Source organism: Patiria miniata, unplaced genomic scaffold, assembly GCF_015706575.1.
Source record: "Patiria miniata isolate m_02_andy unplaced genomic scaffold, ASM1570657v1 HiC_scaffold_22, whole genome shotgun sequence".
In the NCBI taxonomy this organism is placed as follows: Eukaryota; Metazoa; Echinodermata; class Asteroidea; order Valvatida; family Asterinidae; genus Patiria; species Patiria miniata.
Window position 1 is genome coordinate 7,715,360 of NW_024037061.1, and position 26,123 is coordinate 7,741,482.

The following is a 26,123-nucleotide window of genomic DNA, read 5'->3' on the forward strand; positions in this document are numbered from 1 at the left end:
ACACATTTTTAAAAATTTTAAATAGGCAACATTCGGAACTATGGACTTTTCGACCACCTGACGGGACACACTGTGTGCACATTCCGTCGTGTTTTACTATACTCTGGAGGACAATGCTTTGTGTTTCCCTTTTTCCCTGTAATATAACACTCTCCCACAGACTAAGCACACATCCGTACGATAGAGGACCGTTCCAACAAAAGACCCAACGCTCGAGGACTGAAAGGATCTGTTGTTTTCCCTTTGGGTGTCGGTCCTCGGGGGTTATGTAGAACACGTATAGCCATACTTGTTCTGTAGTTGTGGGTACTACACACGAGTTGTCCCATGGTATTATGGGGACCGAAGACGCTGCGTGGACAGCAGAAAGTCCCCATAACTCAGTCCTAATTTGCCTAAAAATAAAAAAAACTTCCCCATAAGGCGGTGACAGCCCGCCCGTACTGGTTCGTGCGTAGTACGTACGAATAATTTTATACTTGAATGTGTGCTAACCCATAGCATCTTTGTGTGAGTGATAGACATCGTTGGCGATGCGTTCCAATGTCCCTCCCAGTCCCCCAACTCTCCTTTTGTAACCATTGAGGGGGTAGTTGTGCACAGAGCTTATATTTTTGTATTTTCTTTTATAGAGAAAGCCAAGGTGAACGAAGAGAAATTCAAAAAGATGAAAGATGTGTACAGTAAGCTTCGAGAAGAACATGTGAATTTGCTCAGAACGGTAAGTTGACAAATTGTTTAATGACAGAATAATTGGAAGTTGATTACATTTTTTTGTTCTGCAACATGGCCAAGAATACTTGAGCGAAGACATTGAAGAACATTTGGGGTCTAAGATGTGAGAAGAAAATCAGGGTTGCACATTCCTGGAAATATCCCGGAAATTTAAGCTATCATGGAAAATCTTTGAATTTTGTTGTTTTTCATGGATTCATGGAAATTTGACACTCCCAGAAAAAAAATCAGAGAAAAGTCATACAAATCCTGCACAACCTGAACGTGATGATGCGTGATATTTGTCTATGGCAGTCTTCCAGTTTGCATGCCAGTTTAGGCCCCTGTCACACTGTCACGATCTAGCCGGCTCCCGATCACGAAAAGACAGTACTGAGACGTAAGACTTGACGACATCGTGAAACTCGGAACGACATCTGAACTTTATCGGAGCGACTTCTTCAGAGCCGTTTCGGCATCCTACAGGTCGTGCATGGTCGGCAGTGGAGCCACGATTAGTTTCAACAGTAGAAACATATCGTGGTGGTCGGCATTAATATCCAAAACGGATCAGAGTCTGTTCTCTGTCTGTACTCAACGGTTGTGTCGTAACGAAGTCGTAACGAAATCGCAATAGTCGGTACGAGATCGGCAGTGGTCGTACATGGTCGGCCAAATTGTTTTAGCCGACTTTGATACGACCATTACGAAGTGACATTCCGAAGATGACATGACTCTGTCGTTTCGGCATCGGTTCTTGGAAGACAAAATTTGAATTTGGCGCCACATTTCCTACCGGTACATATTTGATAGGATTTTCAAGAAATGTTTAAATCTCATGGTCTTGGCGGGTCTTGGTCTTTGGTCTTGGATGTGTGACTGATGTCTTACTATACTTCTACTTTATGCGTATATGCTCTATACTCCTTGCTCATGCAATGGCACTCAGTGGTCTTGTGTCATTCTTGAAGACTGAAAGGGAGTGGCGTCCCTTGCCTCAGTGTGATGACTGCCCAGTGTATTGGAAATAGGCTCCTAAGATGCAAAACTAGAGTAGGAATTGGTCATGGAAAGTTTCAAATTTGTGCTGGAAAAGTCAGGGAATTTCAGTTTAAAATTACAGTTGGAACCCTGGATAATGCTTGGAAAAAGGAGACGGAAAATCCATGTGGTAAAAAAAGAGATCCACATGAGGCAGCAGGGATTCGAACCTAGCACTTCTGATGTGCAAGCCAAAGAAAGGATCAACTGAACCTCACTGATTTTATGTAATTTGGTTTCAAAACTTTCAAAAAGTCATGAAAAGAATCTGTTTCAATATGACGTGATCGGAATGTAGCAGTAGAAGTGTCAACAGAAATCCAATCAACCGATTTGACTTTAACTATTGAGTTTGTCTGTGTAATTGTAACTTTTCAGAATGCAGAGGTCAGTAAACAGCTCAACACCGTGGTCAAGACAACAGAAGAATCCGAAAAGGCCAAAATGAACGCGGAAAAGTTTGTGGAGCAGTTGCAACAATCCGTGGATGAGAAATCAGCAGCAGAAGACCGATTGAAGAGCAAAATGGCAGCCAAACAGAAACTGATATTGGGTAGGTCAGGAATCCGCTGTGTAGATAAAAAAATTGCTAAGTAAATTTACTCGGTAAGTAGAAATGAGCTGGTAACCAACCACAAGCAGTTTACTTAATGGGACAATTCGACTGGTAACCTTTTTCTGCTAAGTAAAATTTTCTGTGCTAAGCAGATTTGTGTGTTAAGAATCACCAGGAAATATGCCACTTGTGATGCATCAAGCCACTTCTAGCTAGTTGCCAGTGGCTCCCAGTAATGCTTAGAAAGATGCTGATAAGCAGAAACTATGGCCAAGAAAATTTACATGCTTACCCCCCAAAAAAGGCGATCCAGTCAGTAGCGAAACGTGTTACATGACATTTTTGCAGATTTTTGTCTGTGCCTAAGCATTAGTCTCCTTGAAATTGTTGTCTGGTCTTGGAGAAAGTTTGAGCAAGAACTATGGTTAACCACAGTTCAGTTAACTAATGTACTCTGTGCACAAAGAGTAGATGGCCTTTCTGGGCCACTTTCATAAGCCCAGTGGGAGGAACACACCATGTGCGCGTACTTGTTCGCACGCCTGTGACGTGAAGTACGCGCAACTAATGCTATTCTGAATGTGAACAAACAAGGTTCTTCACGTGAGCGTCAGGTTGATGATAGTTGGTCTTGACAGTATCTGGGACCGACCAAGCAAGTTTGCTTGCATTGCAGTTTACAGCAGACAGCAAGAACTGTGAGGTTTTGCAGTGACATTTGACATCAGTTTGAAAAGAGGACGTCCACAAAGTTCTCAGATTTTGTTTGCCTTTGAGAAACATTAGGAATGTTATTTTTTTTAAATTTAGAATTACAGTGACTTTGTTTTTATGTTTTGTTTGAAAAAAAGTTTTGGCTCAGATGCAGTGTCTTTAGCCCAAGTTGTTAAAATGTATATTACTTCCTTGTTTCCCTACACATCACTTGCCCTGACTTATTAACACCTGTTATTTGATGTTAATTGATTGGTTTTTTAGTGGGCGCTATAGAAGAAGCAGAGCATATGATCAGACAGGTCATAACACAGCTGGATGACCCAGCATATGCCACAGCGACATGTACGGCAGGTAAGATATTCAAACATCTACCAAACAGGTCTGAATGGTAGAAAAAATGATGAGATCATTGAATTAGCATTTTGCAATATAATCTACCCCTAACTCCCAATGCAGTTGTGCTAGGGACCTTACCAGATGCTCCAAAATCCACCACTGTCCAGGTACCCATTGGCATATCGAATGCTAATGTTCTTACCTCTCCTTGTAATGTCTGGCTTGGCTCTACCTTCCTCTATCCTACAAAATCCTACAAAACCTCCTGGTGGCTTTGGAAGGATCTGAGTGGGCTGGGATGAAGCATACTGTATGACATCAGTATGTTCATCCCATTTTTATCGGAGGATCATACGTTTTGCAGACATTGTTGCTCGTGATTGGCAGGCTTATACTCATTCCTTGTCAATTTACCAGGGAATCATACAAAGCCATGTTAAGCTACATTCAAGTTCTTGAACTCAAACTTTTATTCAAATCCTCAAACCTTGAGTCCAAATCCAAGTCCTCATTGTCGACTTCCAAGTCCAAACCTGAGTCCCAAGTCATTTGGGTTGAGTCTCAGTCCGAGTCACAAGTCACTTACAAGCACATTCAAGAAAAAATAACTACGGTAGAAGAAATATAAAAATAAATTGTTTCTATTAAACAAATATTAGTTTGCGCGAACATTTTTCAATTTTCAATGTAAAAAAGAGCATTTTATCATTTTGCCATCGAGTCCGGGTCTATAGTGTCAAGTCCGAGTCATCGTTAATAGTGACTCAAGTCCAGGTCGAGAGTCGTACATCTCTGCTTGAACTGTGATTCACCATGCATGGAATAACCAATATTGACGTTGTGATATGTCTGGGTGTTGTAATATGTCTGGAAACACATAATCCACAACTATCATTGATAACGATTCAATTTTCTTCTGCATGTAGAGTATTTATTGACACGCTCAGACAACGTGGACCAATCTCTTAATAAGCTACAGAAGACGTTCCAGGGGTACTCACAAAACAAGGAGAGTGGTAAGTGAAATGATAGAACCAACTCCAACAGCCTCCGTACACGTACTATAGGTAACACTGTGTGGCTAGTTCACAAGAGATATTTGAAAGACATATCAGTGGCCAAGTTGAATAACACTGCTCTGTGTGACCAATTTTGGCGGGCAAGATTTGAACCAACGGCCTCTTGCTTACTAGTTTAGATTTCCTGCACCACCAAACTGGTGGCTTGGATGGCTAGTGCGTAAAGCTCTTGCCTCTCACCACTGTGGCCTGGGTTCGATTCCCGGCTCAGACCATACGTGAGTAGAGTTGTGCATTGGTTCTCTCCTGTGCCATGAGGGTCTTTCTCCGGGCTTTCCGGTTTTCCTCCCTGCGCAAAAATCAAACACTTTCAATCTCTGGCTGTGCTTCAAGGCCATACGTGAGTCATATGGCGGCTGCCAAAGGCGCCTTTTACATGCCTTCGGCTCGACCACGTTGCAGCCACATCCTTCGCAATTCGGCACACCAGCTGCGGGTAGGGATGATTAGCCCCCATCATCATTTTTATCATAATTACTTGCTGGGGTCAGCTGGTTGATCGAGTCTTCTTTAGGTTGTTTGAACTTTTTGACTTCACTTAGAATGTGTTACCCAAGAAACTCAATTGATCCCATTACTGACAACAGTTGTAATCTTTGGATAATGTTCTTTTCTCTTAGAGTTGAACTCATTAGTGCGTCATGTCTCCTCATTCTCCTACACTCTTGGCGAGTACATCTTACAAGGCAAAGCAACATCCAACATGGCACCACTCACATTCAGCGAAGGTATGTTATCATGCGACAGTCAATTACAAGAGTAAAAGTATTAGTAAAGTCTGTCACGAGCCAATGTGGCCCATCAGGCCGGCGTTTATCTCCGGTTTCAGAAGCATGAAATGACGGAGAATATTTTTATTCCCCCTGGATGGGATGCCAGTTCATAGCAGGTTGCTCCCGATCTAATGCCAGTACCCATTTATACTCCTGGGTGCAGAGAGGCAGGTGGGAGTGAAGTGGCTTGCCCACGGACACAATATATGACCAGCAGCAGGATTCAAGCCCCGACCCTCTGATCATGAGTCAAGAACACTAACCACTGGGCCACACTCCCCACCCATTACAAGTGGCTGTACATTTCTTTATTTCACTTATTGAGATCTTTGGAAAGAGTACATCATCAGTTTAAAAATGATACCAAACTCTACACATTCCTACGTGAAGTTAGTATAAAAAAATCATCACTTTACTCAATTCCCATATCAAGGAGCATTAAAGTTTACCTGCTAAAATTCATTATTTGTAGCATTGACAATCAGTCCTAATCGCTCCAAATTGCAGGAAGATCCTCCAAAGGCTTAATTTCTGACAGATTGCTGACTTATTTTCCGAACTGATCGTTTGAGCCTATCGTGCCGCAAAGCATAATCCACATGTACAACTCATATCTGTTCAGTTGATGCATTTCTATCATTGTTTGATCGTCTGGATATACGTTTCTTCCCCAGGTTTATCGAGTGCCTGTAAGTCGGCGGGCGAGAGATCACTGGAGTTACTTGGGACATTGAAGGGCAACACGCAGACAGGAGATATGGATAAGAGTAAAGAGAACGTGGAGCAAGAATTGAAGGAGATCACTAGAATTGCTAAGGTAGGATTAGGCAGTGTTGGAGTCCAGACAGTTACTAGAGTCCAAGATTTACTTTGACATATTTGTTGGTGTAGTATGAATTTAGCCGTAGAACTAGACACTGTGGTCTGAGTCGAAGGCTTTTGATAATAATAGGAATATCAGTAATTCGCATAAAAAAATATGGTGGAAATGTCCAAGAATTTATAAGAGGACTCAGACTTTATTGTGATTCCATGCCCTTTTTTATATATATGTAAATTTCCTACATGTACCTGTGTAAGCTGCGTGTCCATGTACTCATAATCTGATCCTCTCAGAGTGGGCACATCCTTGACGGTAAATGAACAAAGACTTGACTATAAAAACTTATAATGTATGTTTTGTGTGTATTTATAAAAAGCACGTATTCACCAGTATTGGTGCTCAAGGCGCTACATCATTATCACCCTGCTCATATTTTTTTTCCGTTCTTCCAGGAATTGTTACCTCAAGAAGCTGATAATCAGGAAGAATTTGGCGATCTAGTGGACAAAGAGATGCAGGCAACAACGGATGCTGTCGATAAAGCTGCAGCTAGGATTGCGGTAGGTGTTTGTTGGTTGGTCCGTCACGCTGTTTGTTAGTTTGAGTAGATGTTTGTTTGTTTGTCTATCTTTTGGTCTATTAGTTTGTGAATCTGTTATTCTATCGGGATATGATTGGTGGATGTAGTGAGCCATGGTTTGCAGACAACAGATCCAGGGGCAAAGCGAAAGCTGAAAATTTTGGAATGTGTCTGTCTGTTGATCCGTCTGTCAGTTTGTCTGGTATTTCAATTGGGCAATCTAGTGGACTATGCCAGCAGCAAAAAGATACCGTAGACAATGCATTGGTAGAATTGTGGTATATGTCTGTTTGTTTGTTGTTCCGTCTTGCCGTCTGTTAGTCACTGAATTTGTCTTAATCTCTGTTGATATGTCCTCTGTTGCTTGGTGCATAACGAATATTTAATAACCCATGATATGTCAAAAACAGCACCAGAAGTTATGCCCCCAAATTTGGGCAGGGTTCCATTTTGGGTATTCCTCATTTTGTCTGTTTTATTTTTACGTAGTAAATGTATTTACACCTATTTTAACTTCAAGGTAGGATACCTGAATTTCCACAGAACTGTCTTCCAAAAAGATCTGTTTATCTTTTTTCCTCCCTTCGTTTTAACAGGAGATGTTGCAGAAATCTCGCCAAGCTGACACAGGCATCAAACTGGAAGTGAATGCTAAGATTCTAGATTCTTGTAACGATCTCATGAGCAGTATCAAGATGCTGATAGAGAAGTCCAAGTCACTACAGAGGGAAATAGTAGGCGAAGGAAGGGTGAGTATTTTATATACCCCACTTCTATTCCCTGGGCTGTATAAGAGTAGCTTAGGTATAACATACCAATAGAGAAATCCACGTCACTACAAAGGGATATAGTTGCTGAAGGAAGGGTGAGTATTTGATATGCCCCTCGTCTATTCCCTGGGCTCTATAAGAGTAACTGAAGTATAACATACTAATAGAGAAATCCACATCACTACAGAGGGAAATAGTGTTATGATTTTTTTATTATTATTAAATGGTTTATTTTACTCTCCCGTCGCAGCCCGAAGGCTGAATTGTGGGCAGGTTTACATTGAAAACATTAAAAATAGACAGAGGTAAAAACTGTATGCATGACAATAAAAATAATTACAAGACCTGTAAAACATCATAACGAGAGTATGATGCAGGTGAAGGAAAGGTGAGTATTTAATATACCTCTCTACTATTCCCTGGGCTGTATAAAAAAAGAGTATTCCCCGGGCTCTATAAAAAAAAAATGTTTTTGGAAGTATAGTGTACTGATATTCCAAACAGTTATTCACACAGTAAACCGAGTCAGTTATTTGTTGGGGTTTATATTAAAAGAAAAGTGTTCTCCAACTGCCAAATCCCAGGTTTGCATGACGACACCCCCCCCCCCCCCCCCTCCCCAGCCCCATGACTCATCCAGGTTTATATGTTCTGACTAACGCCCTTGAGCAAATCAATTAACGGAGTGGGAAACTGACAATGTGTGTGCATATTTTGATAGCGATCTCTCTGATTGGTTGCAGGGTACAGCCTCAGCTGGTGAATTCTACAAGAGACATCACAGGTGGACGGAGGGACTGATCTCGGCTGCTAAACTGGTGGGCGTCGGCGCCACACATCTGGTGTGAGTATCAAATAACAGTTCATTATTCAGCCTACAGCCGTGTTGTAGTAAAAATAATCACAAGTCGATTCATTTGTGATTGACTTGTGGGCACTTGACAACAACTCCACCATAAACTAGTAACCGCAGCTGCATTGTTCTCATGTCCCTCAGCAAGACACTTGACAGCGATTGCTTCCCTCCACTGTGGATCATAGAACATGTTCCTCAAAGAATTATCCAAAACTTTAATCAGCATTCATAAACACCTAAGACAGTTTACCCATTCCTATTAGTCGAGAGCCCGTCACGTGGCCAGTTTTAAACGGTTGACAAAGACCGGCTGGCTGGTCTTAAACACTTTTCCAGTGTCACATGAAATTTGGACTCCTATCAAATCTGGTGTCTTTTAGCGTTTTACAGCTGCGTTCTGCACCACATCACGCAGTACACGGGACGTGCATGCCAATCTCCATATAAGGAGTTGTTTACAACATTTTGCGAGACATGACATACCATAATATCGCTCAAGGGGTGTCCTGAAAAACATGATGTAAAATTGTTGAGCAAAATCGTTGGAAATTTATCATTTTTGAATTGTTTTGACTTTTGGACCGAAAGGTTTTCATTTTTTTACCTTTCCGCTTGGGTAATTATCAGCATCCAGACTCCAACCAGTCTTAAACATTGTGTTTAAAACTGGCCAAGCACACATTTATTCCCTTAATAATTCATCCCAGTTGTTGTTTTCTCAAAACATACCTAAACAAGACTAGGAAAGCCTAGTATATCTGGTTTTAGAGCAGGAAAAATTCTATTAAATCGATTCAAAACGGCTATTCCCTGGAAGTCTTGTCATACATCAGGTTTAAACAAGGGGCCAGATTTAGTGCATTCATTGGCATTACAGGGTAGTCCTATACAATAGCACTGCCCAGCCCTCTTCACCAGACCAGTTTACAACCAGTCTAAGTCTCAAGTGACAGTCGGGGAGTCAGCCAGTCAGTGAGACCACTAGGCTAGACCTGCAAACGTCACAGCTAGCGTCTTTTATCCTTGTCTTCTCCCATCAGGGATGCTTCGGATAAGTTAATGCAAGGCAAAGGCAAGTTTGAGGAACTGGAGGTCTGCTCCCATGAGATAGCCGCTTGTACGGCTCAGCTGGTAGCGGCTAGCAAAGTCAAAGCCAACAGAGAGAGTGAGAATTTGAAGGGATTGCAGGGTGCGTCGCGGGGTGTGGCATCGTCGACTGCGGCTGTCGTTGCATCGGCTAAGACTGGAGCTCAACTGATTGAAGAAGGAGGTGAGTACATGTTCATGAGTGTATTTCTTTGACTAATATTCGGAGGGCTGTGTATGGACCAATTTTAATAAATTTGGGAGCAATTTTATGACACTGGACCAAAACTCTTACTATGTATGAGAGAGTGACAGTATGAATCCTTCTGGTGGGAAGTCAGTATTCAGTGCAATATGTAAAACCCTTCAAAACCCTGCAGGTCAGTTTCATGTGAAGGGATATGAAGTGTTAAAGTAACTGTGTCACACAGAGAGTCACTGCACACAAAAACCAGCACTGTGGAGAGCAGTGAAGCGTGACTGAATCTGCCTGCATGCCCTGAGCTTAACCACACAAAAGAATTGTGCAGGGATTTGAAGTGTTATCCATACTCCACAGAAGATTACCTCAAAGGAATTTGAAGTGTGGGTGCTAACTCTATGGGCAAAAGTGGTTTTGCAAAACGTAAAGGAATGTGAACTGCGGAAGACTAGTAGTAGGATTAATGCTAGTTAAGATGACGTGAAATGCTCAGAACCACTCACAAATATGCATCACTTATTTCGAAGTTTAATGTAGTTATGTTGTGTGTTTTCTGGTAACTTCCTAACAATTTGTTTTTATCTGTTGTACAGACGTCAATGACTTCACCAAGCTGTCGTTGACTCAGACCAAACGTTACGAGATGGATGCCCAGGTGGCGGTCTTGGAACTCGAGAGCAAACTGGAGAAGGAACGCGTCAAGTTGGCAGAGTTGAGGAAACGACACTACCAGTTGGCTGGAGCCTCAGAAGGCTGGGATGAGGAGGTAAGAGATGGATGATGCACGGTGTCCAGAGGATTAGGCCGGGTATGAATTACTTGGCAGGGGTGAGATTATTCCAGATTTTTACCAGATTCATGGATTTAAAAAAACCCGTAAATGAGAAGTTTTCCTTTATTTTCCCCTTAGTCTTACCTCTGACGTGACTACGGCTTGCTGTTACACACTGCCTATGGAAGTGGCTGTAGCCACTTCTCATAGACAGTGTGTGACTGCTAGCCATAGTCATGTGATTCAAATGCATCCTTAGATTGGGATCCAATTTCATGGCGCTACTAAGCCCACAATTTTCTGTGAACAGAATCCGGGTTGATTTGTGGAGACGTTGAACAGTAGACACAGTGAAGAAGTTGCTAACTTCAGGGTCTTGAATTTGCTTATTATGGGCTCCGTGCATAAGTACCCCCTCAACGGTAAGAAATGGAGAGTTGGGGGAGACCACTGGGTGGAACATTGCTGACGGCGCCTGACGCTCACGCGAAGAAGCTTTGGCTTTGTGCACATTCAGGAAAAAATAAGCTATTCGCTTCACAAACCAGAACGCGCATGCGGTGTGTCCCGTAACCTTTCTTGTTCGCGCACGGAGTCCATAGTGATGTTACCATAGAAATCTACACACCCACGCAAACGTTAGCACTTCTGCTTATTGAAAAGTTAGCACAGCCTTTCCGCTAAGTGCAAAAACCGTAATAAAGAGATGCATGCCTGCGAACAAGACAACTTGCTAATTTGTAAAAAAATCTTCCGCCATGGTTAGTAAAAATTCTTGACCTTCTATAAGCAGAGCCATGAGATTGGGCCCAGAGCTGTAGGAACAATAAAACCCTGGCTAGAAAAGTAGACAAATGCGCATTAGCAGTTTGAGTCAGGTAGAAATATTGCATATGTAAAAAGACAGATCGCATTGAATCTTGTAAATAGAAGACACCTTTTTGGGACTTCAGTTACAAAGCTCGTATCAGGAGCTTGAATCTTACATTGCATCTTAGCGGAACTACGTCTGTGCCAAAAACAAAAGAATATATCTTCGCAGAATTGCATTTTTATTAAACAAATACATTGATGAAATGGGGAACTTCCAACATCGGGCTGGATACCAGTAGCTCAGTTTGGTAGAGCACCAGAACGGTAATCCAGAGGTCGCAGGTTCAAACCCTGCTCCAGTCAATTTTTTTGTTCAACTTCTAAAAACATCAGAAAGCCTCAGAATTTGATACAAAATTTTAGGCTCAAATGAGACAAAGAACTCCTGTGTAAGGTTGAAGGTTTCAGGTTTTTTCCCCAGCACTTTTTGTAAAGTAAAAATCTTGTTACAATTGTGAAATGGCAACCATTGTCTCAATTTCCAATGGGCCAAAGTCACACAAAAAGTGCTTCAATGAATAAAAGTTGGGACTGTACCTCTGAAAATAAATCTGGGTTTTTTTCAGCAATCCGTTTTAGGCTGATTCCTTTAGAACTTGAAAAGATATCACCTAAAAAATAATGTTTTTGGTCCCTTCATCATAACCATCGGTAAATACTTTGGGACAGAATTTGATGAATGGTGTTCTTGTCCATTGTTCTGATGTCTTTGTAGACAAAAGAAAGATCTAAATTTCAAAACTTTGAGGGTTGATCGAGCCCTTTCCTAACTGATCAGTCATTATCTCTTTAGGTTTCAACTTGTTTCATTTCACCATATTAGATTAGTAGCTCAGGAATTGCAGTCCAATACCAGTCGACTCTTTCATTTCCACAGCTTTTGCTGCAATAAGAACGCAAAAAAAATCACTCATGGGAAAAAATCACTCATTGCTTTCATTATCTCAGTTGTGCATTGCGGTGATTTTCCAGCTTGGATCCATGCTTTCTTTGTATTGAATTCATTGTTAAAATTGCTGTGACTGGTCAGTTAACCATCAATAAAGCTCAAAACTAAAGCTCAAAGGGTTCATGGTGATGGTACAGCCAACTTTTGCTCAAATTCTTTGAAAAAATTATGAGTCTTTCTATACCTAACAGAAACACCTTTCAGAAAGTAATGGTTGTTAAGGAAACATGCTGAAAAGATAAGCTGAGAACCATTCTAAGATGCTTCGTCAAACTTTTCTGAGAATTTTAAAATTGTGTGCGAGTGGAAAACACCTTAATTTTTTTAATGAAACTTCAAGATTCCAATTCCTTTTTCTGAAACCCTCTGCACGCCTTCATGTTAAAGACAAATTGTATTGCATAAGTGTTAGTAAGAAGCACAGTTTTTGCTAAATGTTCTTTAGCATTTTTTGTTGTTCTGCCTTGCATGTACATGTAGTTTGACATTTCAGTTACCAAAGCATGATAGATAGATGATTTTTGTTTGCACGTCTTGTCTATTTCAATTTGTGTTTTTGTTAACGTGAGAGTGACATGAGTTGTTGCAAACAAGGGATATAAATTTGAAATGATGGCTATTTCTAAGAAAGTTTAAAACTGCAAAAAAAAACATTTTGTGTAAAAAGTTTGAATTTTACAGGATTTTGTTGATCTCAAGTTAAGTAATCACGCAGCTCAATCAAATTTGCAAAGAATTTCAATTCTATTATTTCTGCAACTGACAGAATGACGTTAATAAGTTTGCTTTGTTGTTGCTTTTTTTCTGTTATAAAGTATGCTTTTGTTTTGTTTTGTTGATGACGGTATTATTTGTTGACTGATACTAACCATTGCTTGCTTGTCTTTGCTTCTTTTCTTCTCCCGTTCATACCCGGTACATAGACCATAGCTCATAGCTAGTCTCTAACACCAAAGGTATGTACAGAGACTCTACGCAAGTCATTCTATAAATTTGGGGTCCCCTTTCTTTTCCTGTCCCTGTTACATCTGACATCTATGATTTTATAATTCTGATGCACTCCTTAAAGGGAATATACATCATTTGCTTTGCTGTAATTTTCAGAAATGGATGGAATTGGGGGGTTGGAAATATATAGCAAATATAGTTACACTGACTTTTTTGAGGTTTTGGGTTCGAAAATGCTATAAAAACCAAGAAAAACGATAATTTTCCTGTAGTCTGGTTCCCTGACTCCATATAAGAAGAAACAGAGCAGTTTACATACATTGGGGAATTGTAAGGTCAGGGAACCAGTCTAGATGGCTCGTACCCGTTCATAGGTTTGTGATCGATTGCAAACAAGTGCGATGGTCAATTGGGGCCAGTATTTGGAAAAAAAGCCAGTTGTTTCCAACGCTGATCGGCCGATCAGCGTTGGAAATTGATACAAAAATACCACTTTTCTTGAAAATGACAGTATACCAGGTGCCATGATTCTACAGGATGCTTTACACTGTCATTCACTAACAGTCCAGCAAGGTATTTCAAAATGATTTGGTAGTTTTATTTTTTGATGTTTGCAAATGTTGTATTTTCCCTTTAATGCAGTTGTCCTCCAAGAGTGATTGTGAGTAGCAAACTAGCTACTCAATACATTAAAAATTAGTTTGAAGTCATTCTTAATGACACTTGAATGGCAAATTATAAAGTACCAAGGTAACAGGGACAGGAAAAATGTCATACTTTGGACCCTAAATTTGTAGAATGACAACATGCATCTTGTTTAATGTTGACTACTCCAGCTACCACAATTTGGAGACATTTTGAGGTGGAACTGGGCTTGCATTTTAAAGTTGATGAATACAAGGCTGTTGCAATAATTATGGGCATTTGGCAAGTCAACAATGTTGTTGATCAACTATGTACGACTCATACATGAGAATGCTACACCGCAGTAAAATGTGGTTGCTGGATTAGCCAGTTGGTATACTGAGGGTGACGCAACTATGCCTCGTGATACTGAAAACTTGAGCATTAACTTTTTGAGCAAAACGTTTTCCAGCGGTCAGAATCCTTCAGAGTCCATATGACAGCTGATGTGTTTTCTAAGAAAAAAGAAAAAGAATGGCTAGGGTTTTTTTTTACTCCTCAAATTATTCTGTTGGAACCGCATATTTGATGATTTCTAAAAAAAAAAAAAAAAAAAAACAGCATTAAGAAAAAAAGAAGCTTTTAAGTAGACCATTGGAATGGGAGACACCACACTTTTAATATTTTGTTATTTTATTTTTTTGCTTTTTGCTTTGCATTTCTATGCCAATAATGGTCTTCTCTGATTCATACTTTCAACACAGTTGGCATCAACTGTATGCTGACTTGAAATGTATGCTGACTTGAAATGTATGCTGACTTCAAATGTATGCTGACTTACAAATTTTACAAAGTTCACTGTCACCCATATCATAAATTATCTCTCTGTTTCACCCATGGATATAAAATTACGATAGATACATGGATAGGATTATTCAATTTTTAAAAAACAGTGTGCAAGTAGAACTCTGGTTTCTGAGGGGCAAGGAACTTATATCTAAGTCAAGGGAAATTATTTACTTTATCGCAAAAAAATAGTACAGAGTATCACAGGAACAGGTAGTGTCGCTTAATTTTCATATTTTTATTGGTTTTTTTTTTATTAATTAATATTATTAAATCTCAAACTTTCTCTTGTTTAAGGATCCAAATGCGGAAGGATTCCTGGACAAGCCAATTCCATTGCAGTGAGAATGCATCAGCCAATCAGAATGGATCTATATTTGTCTGGATTTCTATCAGCCAATCACATTTGGTTACACTGAACACTTGACCAATCACAGTGGTTTTAAATATGTCAGGATCTATCTCAGCCAATCACATTTGGTTTCACCGTACACTAAACCAATCACAGTTGTTTATATATTTGTGAGGATTTATCTCAGCCAATCATATTTGGTTTCACTGTAGACTCAACCAATCACAGTGCTCAAGAAATGTAGGCTCCACCAATCACGGGAGCTTCTTAATTGATCCAGCCAATCAGAGTAAAGGATTAAGTCCAACTTTTATTTGAGTTATGTAACCATAGACACAGGCCAGTTTCAGAGTTTTTGTACAAATAAAGCGAAAAGATATTTTATGCTCTCGAAGGCAATAGTTTTGAAAAAGCGAAAAGTGTAATCTAAAATATAATAGAAAGAATCTTCAGGCACAAGTTTTTCTTTATAATTGAAACTCCTATCCTTTGACAAAAAAATCTACTTAATATTCCACGATCTAAAAATGCCTTGAATTCCACATTATTCCATTCACTTTTTTGCCTAATCGATTTAGTACGTTTATTTATTGCAACGTTACTCAAGCATTACAAGTCGTCTCACCAAGTCTTTTGTCTTAAAACCGAATCTGATCATTGAGGTCAGAAACGCTACATTTTCAGACAAAATTTGATTATAAAAAAACTGAGATTTAGATTGGAACATTCTGAATTATGCTTTCTTGTTTTGCATAGTGCATTTAGATTCAAAAATGCCGTCAAGTTATTTTTCAAAGTCTGTCTGAAATGGTTATTGTGTATCATATCTATTATTAAAGGAAGTGTCTGTAAATGCTAGTGCATGACAAATCCTAATGTTTGGAAGTAAAGTTTTCCTGACAAATTGATGATGCCCAAAAATTTAAGTTAAAGTATTAATTTACGAGAAGATCAGGTCGTTTTTAAAAATCGGAACCGGGTTTTATTTTTTATAATTGCATTAGTTGATGGAGGCAAGCATTTGTGTGAATGCTGGACAGTGCAGAATGCGTTCTGTGTTCTAAAAACATCTAAATTAGGTCTTTAAATAAATAAGTTTGTCACAAATGTCATATTTTTATTGATGTCACAGCAAATTATTCCAATTTTGTATTGGTTGCCTTGGTGTTTTATTTCTTCAAATACTTCATAGCATTTGACTAAAGATGTAGAATTATTTTCCACGAATTGTCTGAAGAGCACAAGAACAATTCGACATTTAGCAAAGTTCAAACTAGTTTCATTCACATTTTGCTTTTGAGGGAAAGTACATGTAGTCTCGTTCTGTTTTAAATATCTTACTGTTGACAATATATTTTGTATCATATGTATTATTATATCATATCTTTGTCGTAATATATGAATGTACTGGCATCATGTACATTGCTGTATTTGTATTTTCTACTTCAAACTATATTGGTGCTTGCTATACTGTTTGGTTATTTTACACATTCATGTACTGTAGATGCTGCCTTATGAAAATGCATAGTAACTACTGCATGATCTATTTTCTCTTCTGTCAATTTAGTCTTTTCTACCTGTTTCTCTTAAAGGTAGGGTGCCGGTATATCATTTGTCATTTATGCATTTTGTTTCGTTTGAAGCAACAAAAGTGCTCAAAATCTAAAGACTGGTGTATAAACCTGATGAAGTTGTAGCTCTGTGAATGCTGTATGTTTCGAGAAAACAATATTCTAGGATCTCGATTTTAATTCTAAAGTTGCCAAGTCATGTTTTGAATTGTGCCTGAAATCAGCATCCATTGTTTTCATTCAGCCGATTGCAGCTACGCGATGTCACATACTGAACCGAAGAATAATATCAACTGTGCACGTGTGCGTCGTGTCAACGTTTGCATGCACCAGTTACTTTTTAGATAGCTGCAAATGATCTACATTTGTACTCTATCTTTAAATTCCCTGCTGTTGGAAATGCGTGTCCATTATGGACATTTCAAGGCTCAATGTGTAAAACCTGCAGGCAATATTGTAGAGCTCACAGACCTTCAGAACTTTAAATATGCAGCATGGCTCGCTGGCTAAATGCAATCAGAAATATGTAGTTCACGTCGGCAAGTTCTTACCAGTTCTATAAAATATATATTATGTCATAATAAGGATTTAGTTTTTTTTTTTAGTTCTACATCAATTGCTTTCTAAAAGGAATAGATGCTTTTATATAGGATTCTTTCATTTTCTTCACATCATTGGTTATGATGTTAGAATTGGCAAGGCAGTGTTTTCAAGAAGTAGCCAGTGAATTTGTTTGGTTTTGTGTTTTATTATCTCATGATTATCCGTTTATTTTTGGGGGATGGTCACGCTACTTAGAACATAAGTTTAACAAAGAAGTGAAATGTTGTTTTTGTAACTGTAGATTTGTATCATAGGCCTTTGTTTCAAACTATTCTTTAATAGACAAATATTCTTTAGAATGCACTTAAGATTCAAGCCATGAATGCACCATTTTTTTTCGAAAACGGTTCAAGAATTTAAGTAGGGTTAAGTACATGTACATGCAGGCGACAATACAATAATTTTCAAGTCAAATTTGTTGAATGTTTCACATTGTGTTGTGGCTCATAGAGTTATGGCTTGTTTGTGCTGGTCTAGGTCCCATATTGGCATAAAACATATCATATAGATTAGTCAGGGCCTCACTCTGATGGCTTGAAAATGGTGGCCTGAGCCACAGCCACAGCTACGCCATAGTTTGAGAAAAGGCTATTGCTTTTGTTTCAGTGTGCACATCTGTGTAAGCCTGTACATTTGCAACTTGTACGAGCAAATGCGAACATGTACATGAAAAGTTGCCAAGAAGCTGTCAATTTCTCAATTTCTCATACACACAAAAGAAATCCTTTTTTTTTTCCAAAAGACATTTTAAGTGAAGCAAATAAACTAATAATGTTAATTTCAGAAAGCTTTGGAGAACTGTCAAAATTTGAGTGAATTTTTCAAAGTTAAAGGGCAAGGTTATACTCTTATTTGTAAGAATTCAGAGTCCAAAACATGCAATATCTGATTTACTTGAAATTGGACTGAGAATGCAGTTTTCACCTTTTGAGTGTCACCTCAAACCACGATCCATTTCATCAATATTTAGAATCAAGCAGTAAAGACTTCAGAGGATATTTATCAAGTCTTGAATCCATTTTTCAAGACGTTATAACAAAATGTTTAAAATAGAACAAGGCTAACCCCTTGCCGTTACAAAGTTTAGGTGAAAATTTTGAACTTTTTATCTTTGTTTGTTTGGGGTTGGTTTTTTTTTTGGCTGCTAAGAACTCAATTATTAGGTTTTCACCTGAAAAGAATGTCAGGAGGTATTTCATAGTCATGGCTATAAAATCAATCGCCAATGTTATTCTTGTGTGTTTAAAGGTATAGTCCATCATTTGTAGTTTGTGCATTTTGTTCGTTTGATGCAACAAAAGTGCTCAAGATCTAAAGAAGGGTGCTGAACAACTAACCTGATGGAGTTTCAGCTCAGCTTCAGCTGTATATTTCGAGAAAAACAACATTCTAGGATTTCAATTTCAAATCAAAAGTTGCTGAATCATGTTTTGAATTGGGCCTGAATTCAGCATCTGCGACACGTTCTCACTGAGCTGATTGCAGCTTAGCGATGTCGCGCACTGATCCGACGAATTATAGCAACCGCGTGTGCGTTGTGCCAATGCTTGCGTGCACTTTGTCGAATAACAAAATGAACTACTAATTTGGATGCTTCTTAAGAAGCGCCGTTGGAAAAGGCCTTCTTTTGTTGATTTCTTCAAAATTACAGCTTGCCAAAAAGAATAATTTCACAGGGAGTTTAGTGCCCGTACTATTTTTCAACCAAATATGTTTTTCAACAATAATTACGCCAGTTACTTTTTGGATAGCTGCAAATGATGGACTCTGGCTTTAATAAGCCACATGTTGAATGTACATTGTATTTTCACCAAGACTATTAAATATCTGTATCATTTTCAGACTTCTTATTTCAAATCATGTATAATTTTGTGTCTTCCTACATGTAAGTTTACCTAAATTTAATGGGCAAAAATTTAAGTGATTTTTCTTTTCCTTGCACCAAATTCAAGAACACAGTTCACAAGAAATTACCATTCCTGAATGTGATATTGATTTCAATTTTGTACTTTGTGATTGACACACGCCCTTGGTATATTCATGCGAAAAAATTGTGTATAGATCAGTGTAGATTGCTATGTGAACTACAAGTATTGGCCTTAAAACTTTCATATCTGCAGCAACTTTTGAAGCAAAAATTGTATATAATTCAATAATGTAATAAGCAATATAAACAGCCAGCTAATAAACAAAGTCAGGTTCAAGTTAGCATGATCTTCTGTCTATCTGTTCAATTTGTTCGTAACTAGTGGCAAAACCGATATCAGATTATTGTTGTATCTTATCGCCCCAAAATTAAATTACAAAAAAAATCTCTCATGAAGTAAAAAAACAAAAACGACAAACAAACAAATTGTAACACTCCTAATTCCTTTTCATAGTTTAGGTTTGCATTTATTCATTTACTTACTTAATAAATATTTGTTTGTATATTTAAAATTAACAATAAACACTTTCAACAATAAACCCAACTTACAACAATCAACTAAATCTGTTTTCCTTGTGTAAAATATCCCATAAAATACTTTGTTTATTGCTACATATACATGTATTTTGTACACAATAAGTTTGGTGAGAAAGACATTCTTTTTTCAAGGATTTAATTCTAGAAAATAGTGCAGTATACAATTATATATTATATCAATATATTCAGATACAAAAGTTAAAATACAAGATGAAGTGTCTTCGATATTGCATGCAGTAAAATATAATCATCATAACGAGAGAATACTTTGTGATAAATATATCTGACAAATGTTGACAGTAACAACAATGGTTGTTTTCTTCAAAATGTAACTACTCTCAAATGATGCCAGTTGGTCCAAGCTTAATAAAATTGGATTTTAAGTTGTTTGGCCAAAACTGCTCAAGTGTTGATTATTATAGGAATACCTTGCCATTATTAGCCAGAACACAAACTCTATTCTTCAAAGATGCATTCCCTCAGCCAGTTTCAAGTTTCATCCCGAAAAATAGATTCCTTTTCTTAATTGCTATTTCCTAGCAATACAGAAGTTATTCACTTTTGAGTGACACATCAACTGAAAAAAATCAGCCCATGTTTAGTTTATAAATTTTTACTTCACACTTTCGAATAATTGTCTGCCAGACAATAGTTTCGTTCTTGCCTTCCGTTCTCGATAATGTGCAGACGGGGAACCTGTCTGCTCGCAAAGCAGATTTGTTTGTGCCCAAAACAAAACCCTTTTTTTTCAGAGGTTTGCTGACAAGGGAAAAAGGAGGTTCTGTGGTTGGAATGAAACACACAAGTTGAACATTTATTTATAGAAGAAAATAGAATTTGTTGAAGAGCGCAGGAACGCAACTTTAAGCAAATTTGATTAGAAATCCTTGAGTACACCCATACAGTGTCAGTCAAAAAAAAACTACACACTTTTAAAATTGGCCATAGTTTTATTCTGTAGCAATATAGATAAGATATTTTCATATGTACTTTTAAAGTAACTCTTCCTGCTTCTTTTGGTGACATTTTCACTGGATTAGTTTTCATGCATGACTGCACAGGAGACAAAGGGTTGCGCCAACTGTAGTTTGACCAAGTCTCATCAATTTCGGACCATACTACCATCGGTTGCATAGCTGGTAACCAAACTCCACTCATATTGTAATGTACATGTAAAGCAGGGAGCCAGGACTGTCACGCTTTGTGGTGACGTTTGATTGGAGTTCGTCTAGTTCACACGTTAAAATTAATATGGAGGTGCAAGAAAAACACATGAATCAACCTTGAGTCGTCCACTTGTCCTTTATCAAACAAGCCGTTTACAGATCAGCAAATTCAGTGTATTTCACACACAAAAATCTGCAAACATTGCCTTTTTCTTTTTATTGGAAGAAACTAGCACTATTGTTCTAATATTGCTTTTTATACAGTACATGTATTCAGTTGGTCCAAGTCCATAGATTAATTAAAAAGGCCAATTTGTGTCTTACCCTTTACAACTCCTTTCTAGAGTTTTTCTGATATTGTATTGCTTCAAAACTGCTGGAGATTCCCACAACAGTAGTTCTGCCCAAATATATTAAGTGCCAAGATATGTTAAGTATGAATTTAAAATAGAATAGTATATAAATATTTAAAATATTTATAAATATACGTCACTTTTGGTACTGAAATATACAAGAAAACATTAGCTCAGCCATTTTGCACTCTTAGTGCCAAAATTTAGATAAATAGAGATGTAAGTGGACTCTGAAATTCAAGGTACCGGTAATGTGTATTGAGGAAAGTATACACACATGAATGCTGCCATCCATGTGTTATTTACAATTTGTTGCAGGAGGACCAACATCCCTGCAAAACACAGGCATGCAACTGGAAATTTAGAAAAAACGAGGAAATTCCAAACCACACAAGACTTTGTACAGTGTTTTTCAATTTGTTATGGCATTCACGAGAAGTAAAATCCGAGGAAATTAGTGGATCTGAGGAAAGGTTGCATGCCTGATAACACCCGTGAGTATGCACCATATGAAGCTGGAAGGATAATGGCATTTGCAGCAATAAAGCTCAAGGAACATAAAAACTGAAGTTTTGGGAGAATTTGAATACCAGGCAGTACAGAGTATAACCTCATGTCGTGGTTAACAACATCCCAACAAGACCATGTGCGTTGTGGGTAATCTTCGTTATTTTAATTTAGTTACAATAATTCACAAAGGGTTCACTCATACCTATCCCAGTGATACAAAGTCATTGCCCTCCGACTCCGCCTTAACGCACAAGGTCTATAGAATGTATTGCCTTGACCAAGAAATCAACATATTAAACCCTAAAGGCCAGTTCACACTTTGCAAATGCGAAATGAATTTGATGTCATGAACCATATTCCGTAAGATAACTTGACATGGTGTCACAAACTCACTGTTGTGTTTATTTTTGCGCAGGGTAGGAACCGGCCTTAACGCCACAATTTTTTTTTCTTGGAAGTTGTCAGAATCCTTTAAATCCACCACTTTGCAATAATCAGTTGCCCATTGCTAAATTCTCAATTCCCATGTAAATAAAAATAATAATAAAAATGCTTGTAAAGAGCGCTTTATACAAAAGTCTCCAGGCGTTTACAAATGTAAGGTAATAGTGGCTTTTACATTCAGTCCTGAGGCCATTAAACTTCTGCAAAACCAACTCTGGTGCATTTGGCATGTTTAGTTTAGTTTAGGATTGAGCACTTGTATTGCCTCAATTTTATCTACTAAAACATCCCAAACTTTTGTGCAATATTTCTTGAGGTTCATACCTTATGCCAATGCAACTGGGAATGCAAAATGAATTTCATATTTTTAAACATTAATGGCAAAATTTGGAGGTGTTTGAAATGTGTTCAGCTTTTGTGAATTCGCACCGCAAAAACTTGCCATGGCATCATAAATTTGCATTCACAGGTGTTTTTGCCTTGAGAATGAACCAGACTTGAGAAGTATTGAAGTCTGTATAAACCCATGGATCCTTGTGACATCACGTTGTGTACTGGTTGTTTATCGTGATCTCGTCAGCAGGAGGCATGACTTCCACTGAGTAGAATATCCGCTTGCCTCTCAGCCAGCTGTACGTGTTGTCAAACCTCAGAATATCTGCGTCGTCAATGTAAAGAGTCAAATATGCCAATTTTTACCAAAAGAAAATTTGAAGCTTGAGAACACAACACAAATAATAATAGACCGCAAGAAGAGGTCAATGAAACCTGTAAGTCCTGAGTTCCTTGCGCCTTCTTTGCAAATTTCAGGTACCATTAATAGATCATGACTACATAAAGAAAAAAGTTTGAGATAGTGCTCTATACCCATTATACCAAATATTTGATTATTCGATCATCCACCAAACATCTGAATAGCATTTTCTGTGAGGACTATTCAAAGAAAGGTGGGCCGTCTCTAGAAGAGGTGCAGGTACATGTTTGTACGTTGTACCATCTCTACATCAAATTCACGACTAATATCAATAAGATCTAGATGCAACTTACGAGTACCAGGTTCCTTACATCGCAATCCCGCAGCCTTTGGTACCATCCCGAAAGGTCCCAAGATAACAAGTGCTACGTACAAGTACCTGGTTCCTCACATTTCAATCCCCCAACCTCAGGTACCATCTCACAATCATCACTAATTAAAAGGTTTCATGACAACAAGTGCTACTTACAAGTACCAGGTTCCTGGCGTCTCAATTCCCAGCCTCAGGCACCATTTCACTATCATGACCCATTTAAAAGGTTCCAAGATAACAAGTGCTACTTACAAGTACCAGGCTCCTCACATCTTAGTCCCCCAGCCACAGGTACCATCTCACTATCATGACCCATTTATATGGTTCCAAGATAACAAACACTACTTACAAGTACCAGGTTCCTCACATCTCAGTCCCCCAGCCACAGGTACCATCTCACTATCATGACCCATTTATATGGTTCCAAGATAACAAACACTACTTACAAGTACCAGGTTCCTCACATCTCAGTCCCCCTGTCTCAGGTACCATCTCACTACCATGACCCATTAAAAAGGTTCCAAGATAACAAGTGCTACTTACAAGTACCAGGTTCCTCACATCTCAGTCCCCCTGCCTCAGGTACCATCTCACTATCATGACCCGTTTAAAAGGTTCCAAGATAACAAGTGCTACTTACAAGTACCAGGTTCCTCACATCTCAGTCCCCCTGCCTCAGGTACCATCTCACTATCATGACCCGTTTAAAAGGTTCCAAGATAACAAGTGCTACTTACAAGTACCAGGTTCCTGGCGTCTCAATCCCCTGTCTCAGGTACCATCTCACTATCATGACCCATTTAAAGGTTCCAAGATAACAAGTGTTACTTACAAGTACCAGGTTCCTCACATCTCAGTCCCCCTGTCTCAGGTACCATCTCACTATCATGACCCATTTATAAGGTTCCAAGATAACAAGCACTACTTACAAGTACCAGGTTCCTCACATCTCAGTCCCCCTGCCTCAGATACCATCTCACTATCATGACCCATTTATAAGGTTCCAAGATAACAAGCACTACTTACAAGTACCAGGTTCCTCACATCTCAGTCCCCCTGTCTCAGGTACCATCTTACTATCATGACCCATTTAAAGGTTCCAAGATAACAAGTGCTACTTACAAGTACCAGGTTCCTCACATCTTAGTCCCCCAGCCTCAGGTACCATCTCACTATCATGACCCATTTAAAGGTTCCAAGATAACAAGTGCTACTTACAAGTACCAGGTTTCTCACATCTTAGTCCCCCAGCCACAGGTACCATCTCACTTTCATGACCCATTTATAAGGTTCCAAGATAACAAGTGCTACTTTCAAGTACCAGGTTCCTCACATCTTAGTCCCCCAGCCTCAGGTAACGGCCATCTCACTATCATGACCCATTTAAAGGTTCCAAGATAACAAGTGCTACTTACAAGTACCAGGTTCCTCACATCTTAGTCCCCCAGCCTCAGGTACCATCTCACTATCATGACCCATTTAAAGGTTCCAAGATAACAAGTGCTACTTACAAGTACCAGGTTCCTCACATCTTAGTCCCCCAGCCTCAGGTACCATCTCACTATCATGACCCATTAAAAAGGTTCCAAGATAACAAGTGCTACTTACAAGTACCAGGTTCCTCACATCTTAGTCCCCCAGCCTCAGGTACCATCTCACTATCATGACCCATCTAAAGGTTCCAAGATAACAAGTGCTACTTACAAGTACCAGGTTCCTCACATCTTAGTCCCCCAGCTTCAGGTACCATCTCACTGTGCACTTTCTCAAGTGGTTTCATCTCAATCAGATCATAGCAACCTTCCTTTGGTGTTGATGATGATGATGTCGAAGTCGACGATGCAGCCGATGAAGATGAAGACGATGAGTGATTTCTTGTCTTGCTGTGTCCTATCCTGTGACTGTCACGCTTGGAACTGGCAGAGCCTTGTAGAAACACGCCGTAACAAATATTGCACTTTTCTGTTTTAAATTCCCACCTGAAATAAGAAAAAAGTCAAATCAACAAGAAACAAAGGTTATCTTAATTGATTCTTCTGATTTCAAACAAAAGGCTTGTGTTAAATTTACAACATCCTTTGAGATATTTAGAAAGCAAGAGATACTTGACGTTGTAAAATATAATTTAGTTTTCATCATAATAACAATCTGTAGTTTGTTAATACATTTTGCGGTATTTACCAACAACTCCGAACAATATAAGGTAATTATGACTCATAAAAAAGATACAAATTTACATCAGCAATCATAGCACGTGCCCACTGAAAGTGAAATAAAGATAGTGCATGGCTTCATTGGCAAGTAGTAAAAAGTTTAACCAAAACATTGTTATTAAATGGGGTCACTCTTTTTGCACTATTTAACAACTTTCTCTAACTCAGATTTCAAATGTTGTATAACATTACAATAAAATTACTGGATCAACAAAAATGTTAGGAATCAAAGGCACTTTATACCAGTACTGTATAGGAAAAATAATTGATTTTTTTTGGCAATCCAAAGTAAATACTTTTTAATAGCTAAAAATTGATATTGACTGTGGCCGATTACAACAGAGTGCATTGAATCATCAAACAAAGACAATGTGTGAAACAGGATGTGAAGGACAATTCACTGCTATGTGGTCTTCACTCAACACTAGTCAAACCCATGTACACCAGTGTGCATGAAACAAGATGGCTGTGCTGTATGTACCGGCTATGCTTCAGAATTTGCAAGAGATTCAGGGGCGGATCCAGGAATTTTCGCAGGGGGGGGGGGTGTTTCATCAGCCAAAAAATCTGAAAATGTACACAGGTTTTTTTCTCCGGACACTTGGCCTCCGTAAAATCAAAAACTGGGGGGGGGGGGGGGGGGGGGGGGGGGGGGGGGGGGGGGGGGGGGGGGGGGGGGGGGGGGGGGGGGGGGGGGGGGGGGGGGGGGGGGGGGGGGGGGGGGGGGGGGGGGGGGGGGGGGGGGGGGGGGGGGGGGGGGGGGGGGGGGGGGGGGGGGGGGGGGGGGGGGGGGGGGGGGGGGGGGGGGGGGGGGGGGGGGGGGGGGGGGGGGGGG

General features: G+C 39.2%; 2 protein-coding genes across 3 annotated transcripts in view; one reads left to right on the top strand and one right to left on the bottom strand.

Annotated features, from left to right (window-relative positions):
• Positions 1–16,352, top strand: part of LOC119730322 (huntingtin-interacting protein 1-like) — a 43,450-nt gene extending 27,098 nt beyond the window's left edge. Inside the window, exons 14-26 of one of the 2 annotated variants that reach the window (XM_038203160.1) lie at positions 633–721; positions 2,134–2,308; positions 3,290–3,379; positions 4,291–4,380; positions 5,064–5,171; positions 5,891–6,033; positions 6,492–6,599; positions 7,216–7,368; positions 8,133–8,233; positions 9,286–9,515; positions 10,127–10,299; positions 13,051–13,083; positions 14,843–16,352. In XM_038203160.1, the coding sequence (XP_038059088.1) occupies positions 633–721; positions 2,134–2,308; positions 3,290–3,379; positions 4,291–4,380; positions 5,064–5,171; positions 5,891–6,033; positions 6,492–6,599; positions 7,216–7,368; positions 8,133–8,233; positions 9,286–9,515; positions 10,127–10,299; positions 13,051–13,068 (1,478 nt within the window). In that variant the 3' untranslated portion in view covers positions 13,069–13,083; positions 14,843–16,352. The remainder of the gene's footprint in view (positions 1–632; positions 722–2,133; positions 2,309–3,289; positions 3,380–4,290; positions 4,381–5,063; positions 5,172–5,890; positions 6,034–6,491; positions 6,600–7,215; positions 7,369–8,132; positions 8,234–9,285; positions 9,516–10,126; positions 10,300–13,050; positions 13,084–14,842) is intronic. The other variant, XM_038203159.1, reaches the window with a different exon arrangement.
• Positions 16,353–19,439: 3,087 nt separating this feature from the next.
• The window catches only part of LOC119730520 (SEC14-like protein 2), a gene marked incomplete in the record, with an annotated part of 20,552 nt that continues 13,868 nt past the window's right edge, over positions 19,440–26,123 (bottom strand). The window contains 2 exon segments of the mRNA XM_038203488.1: positions 19,440–22,666; positions 24,780–25,054. Of these exon segments, the coding sequence (XP_038059416.1) occupies positions 22,551–22,666; positions 24,780–25,054 (391 nt within the window).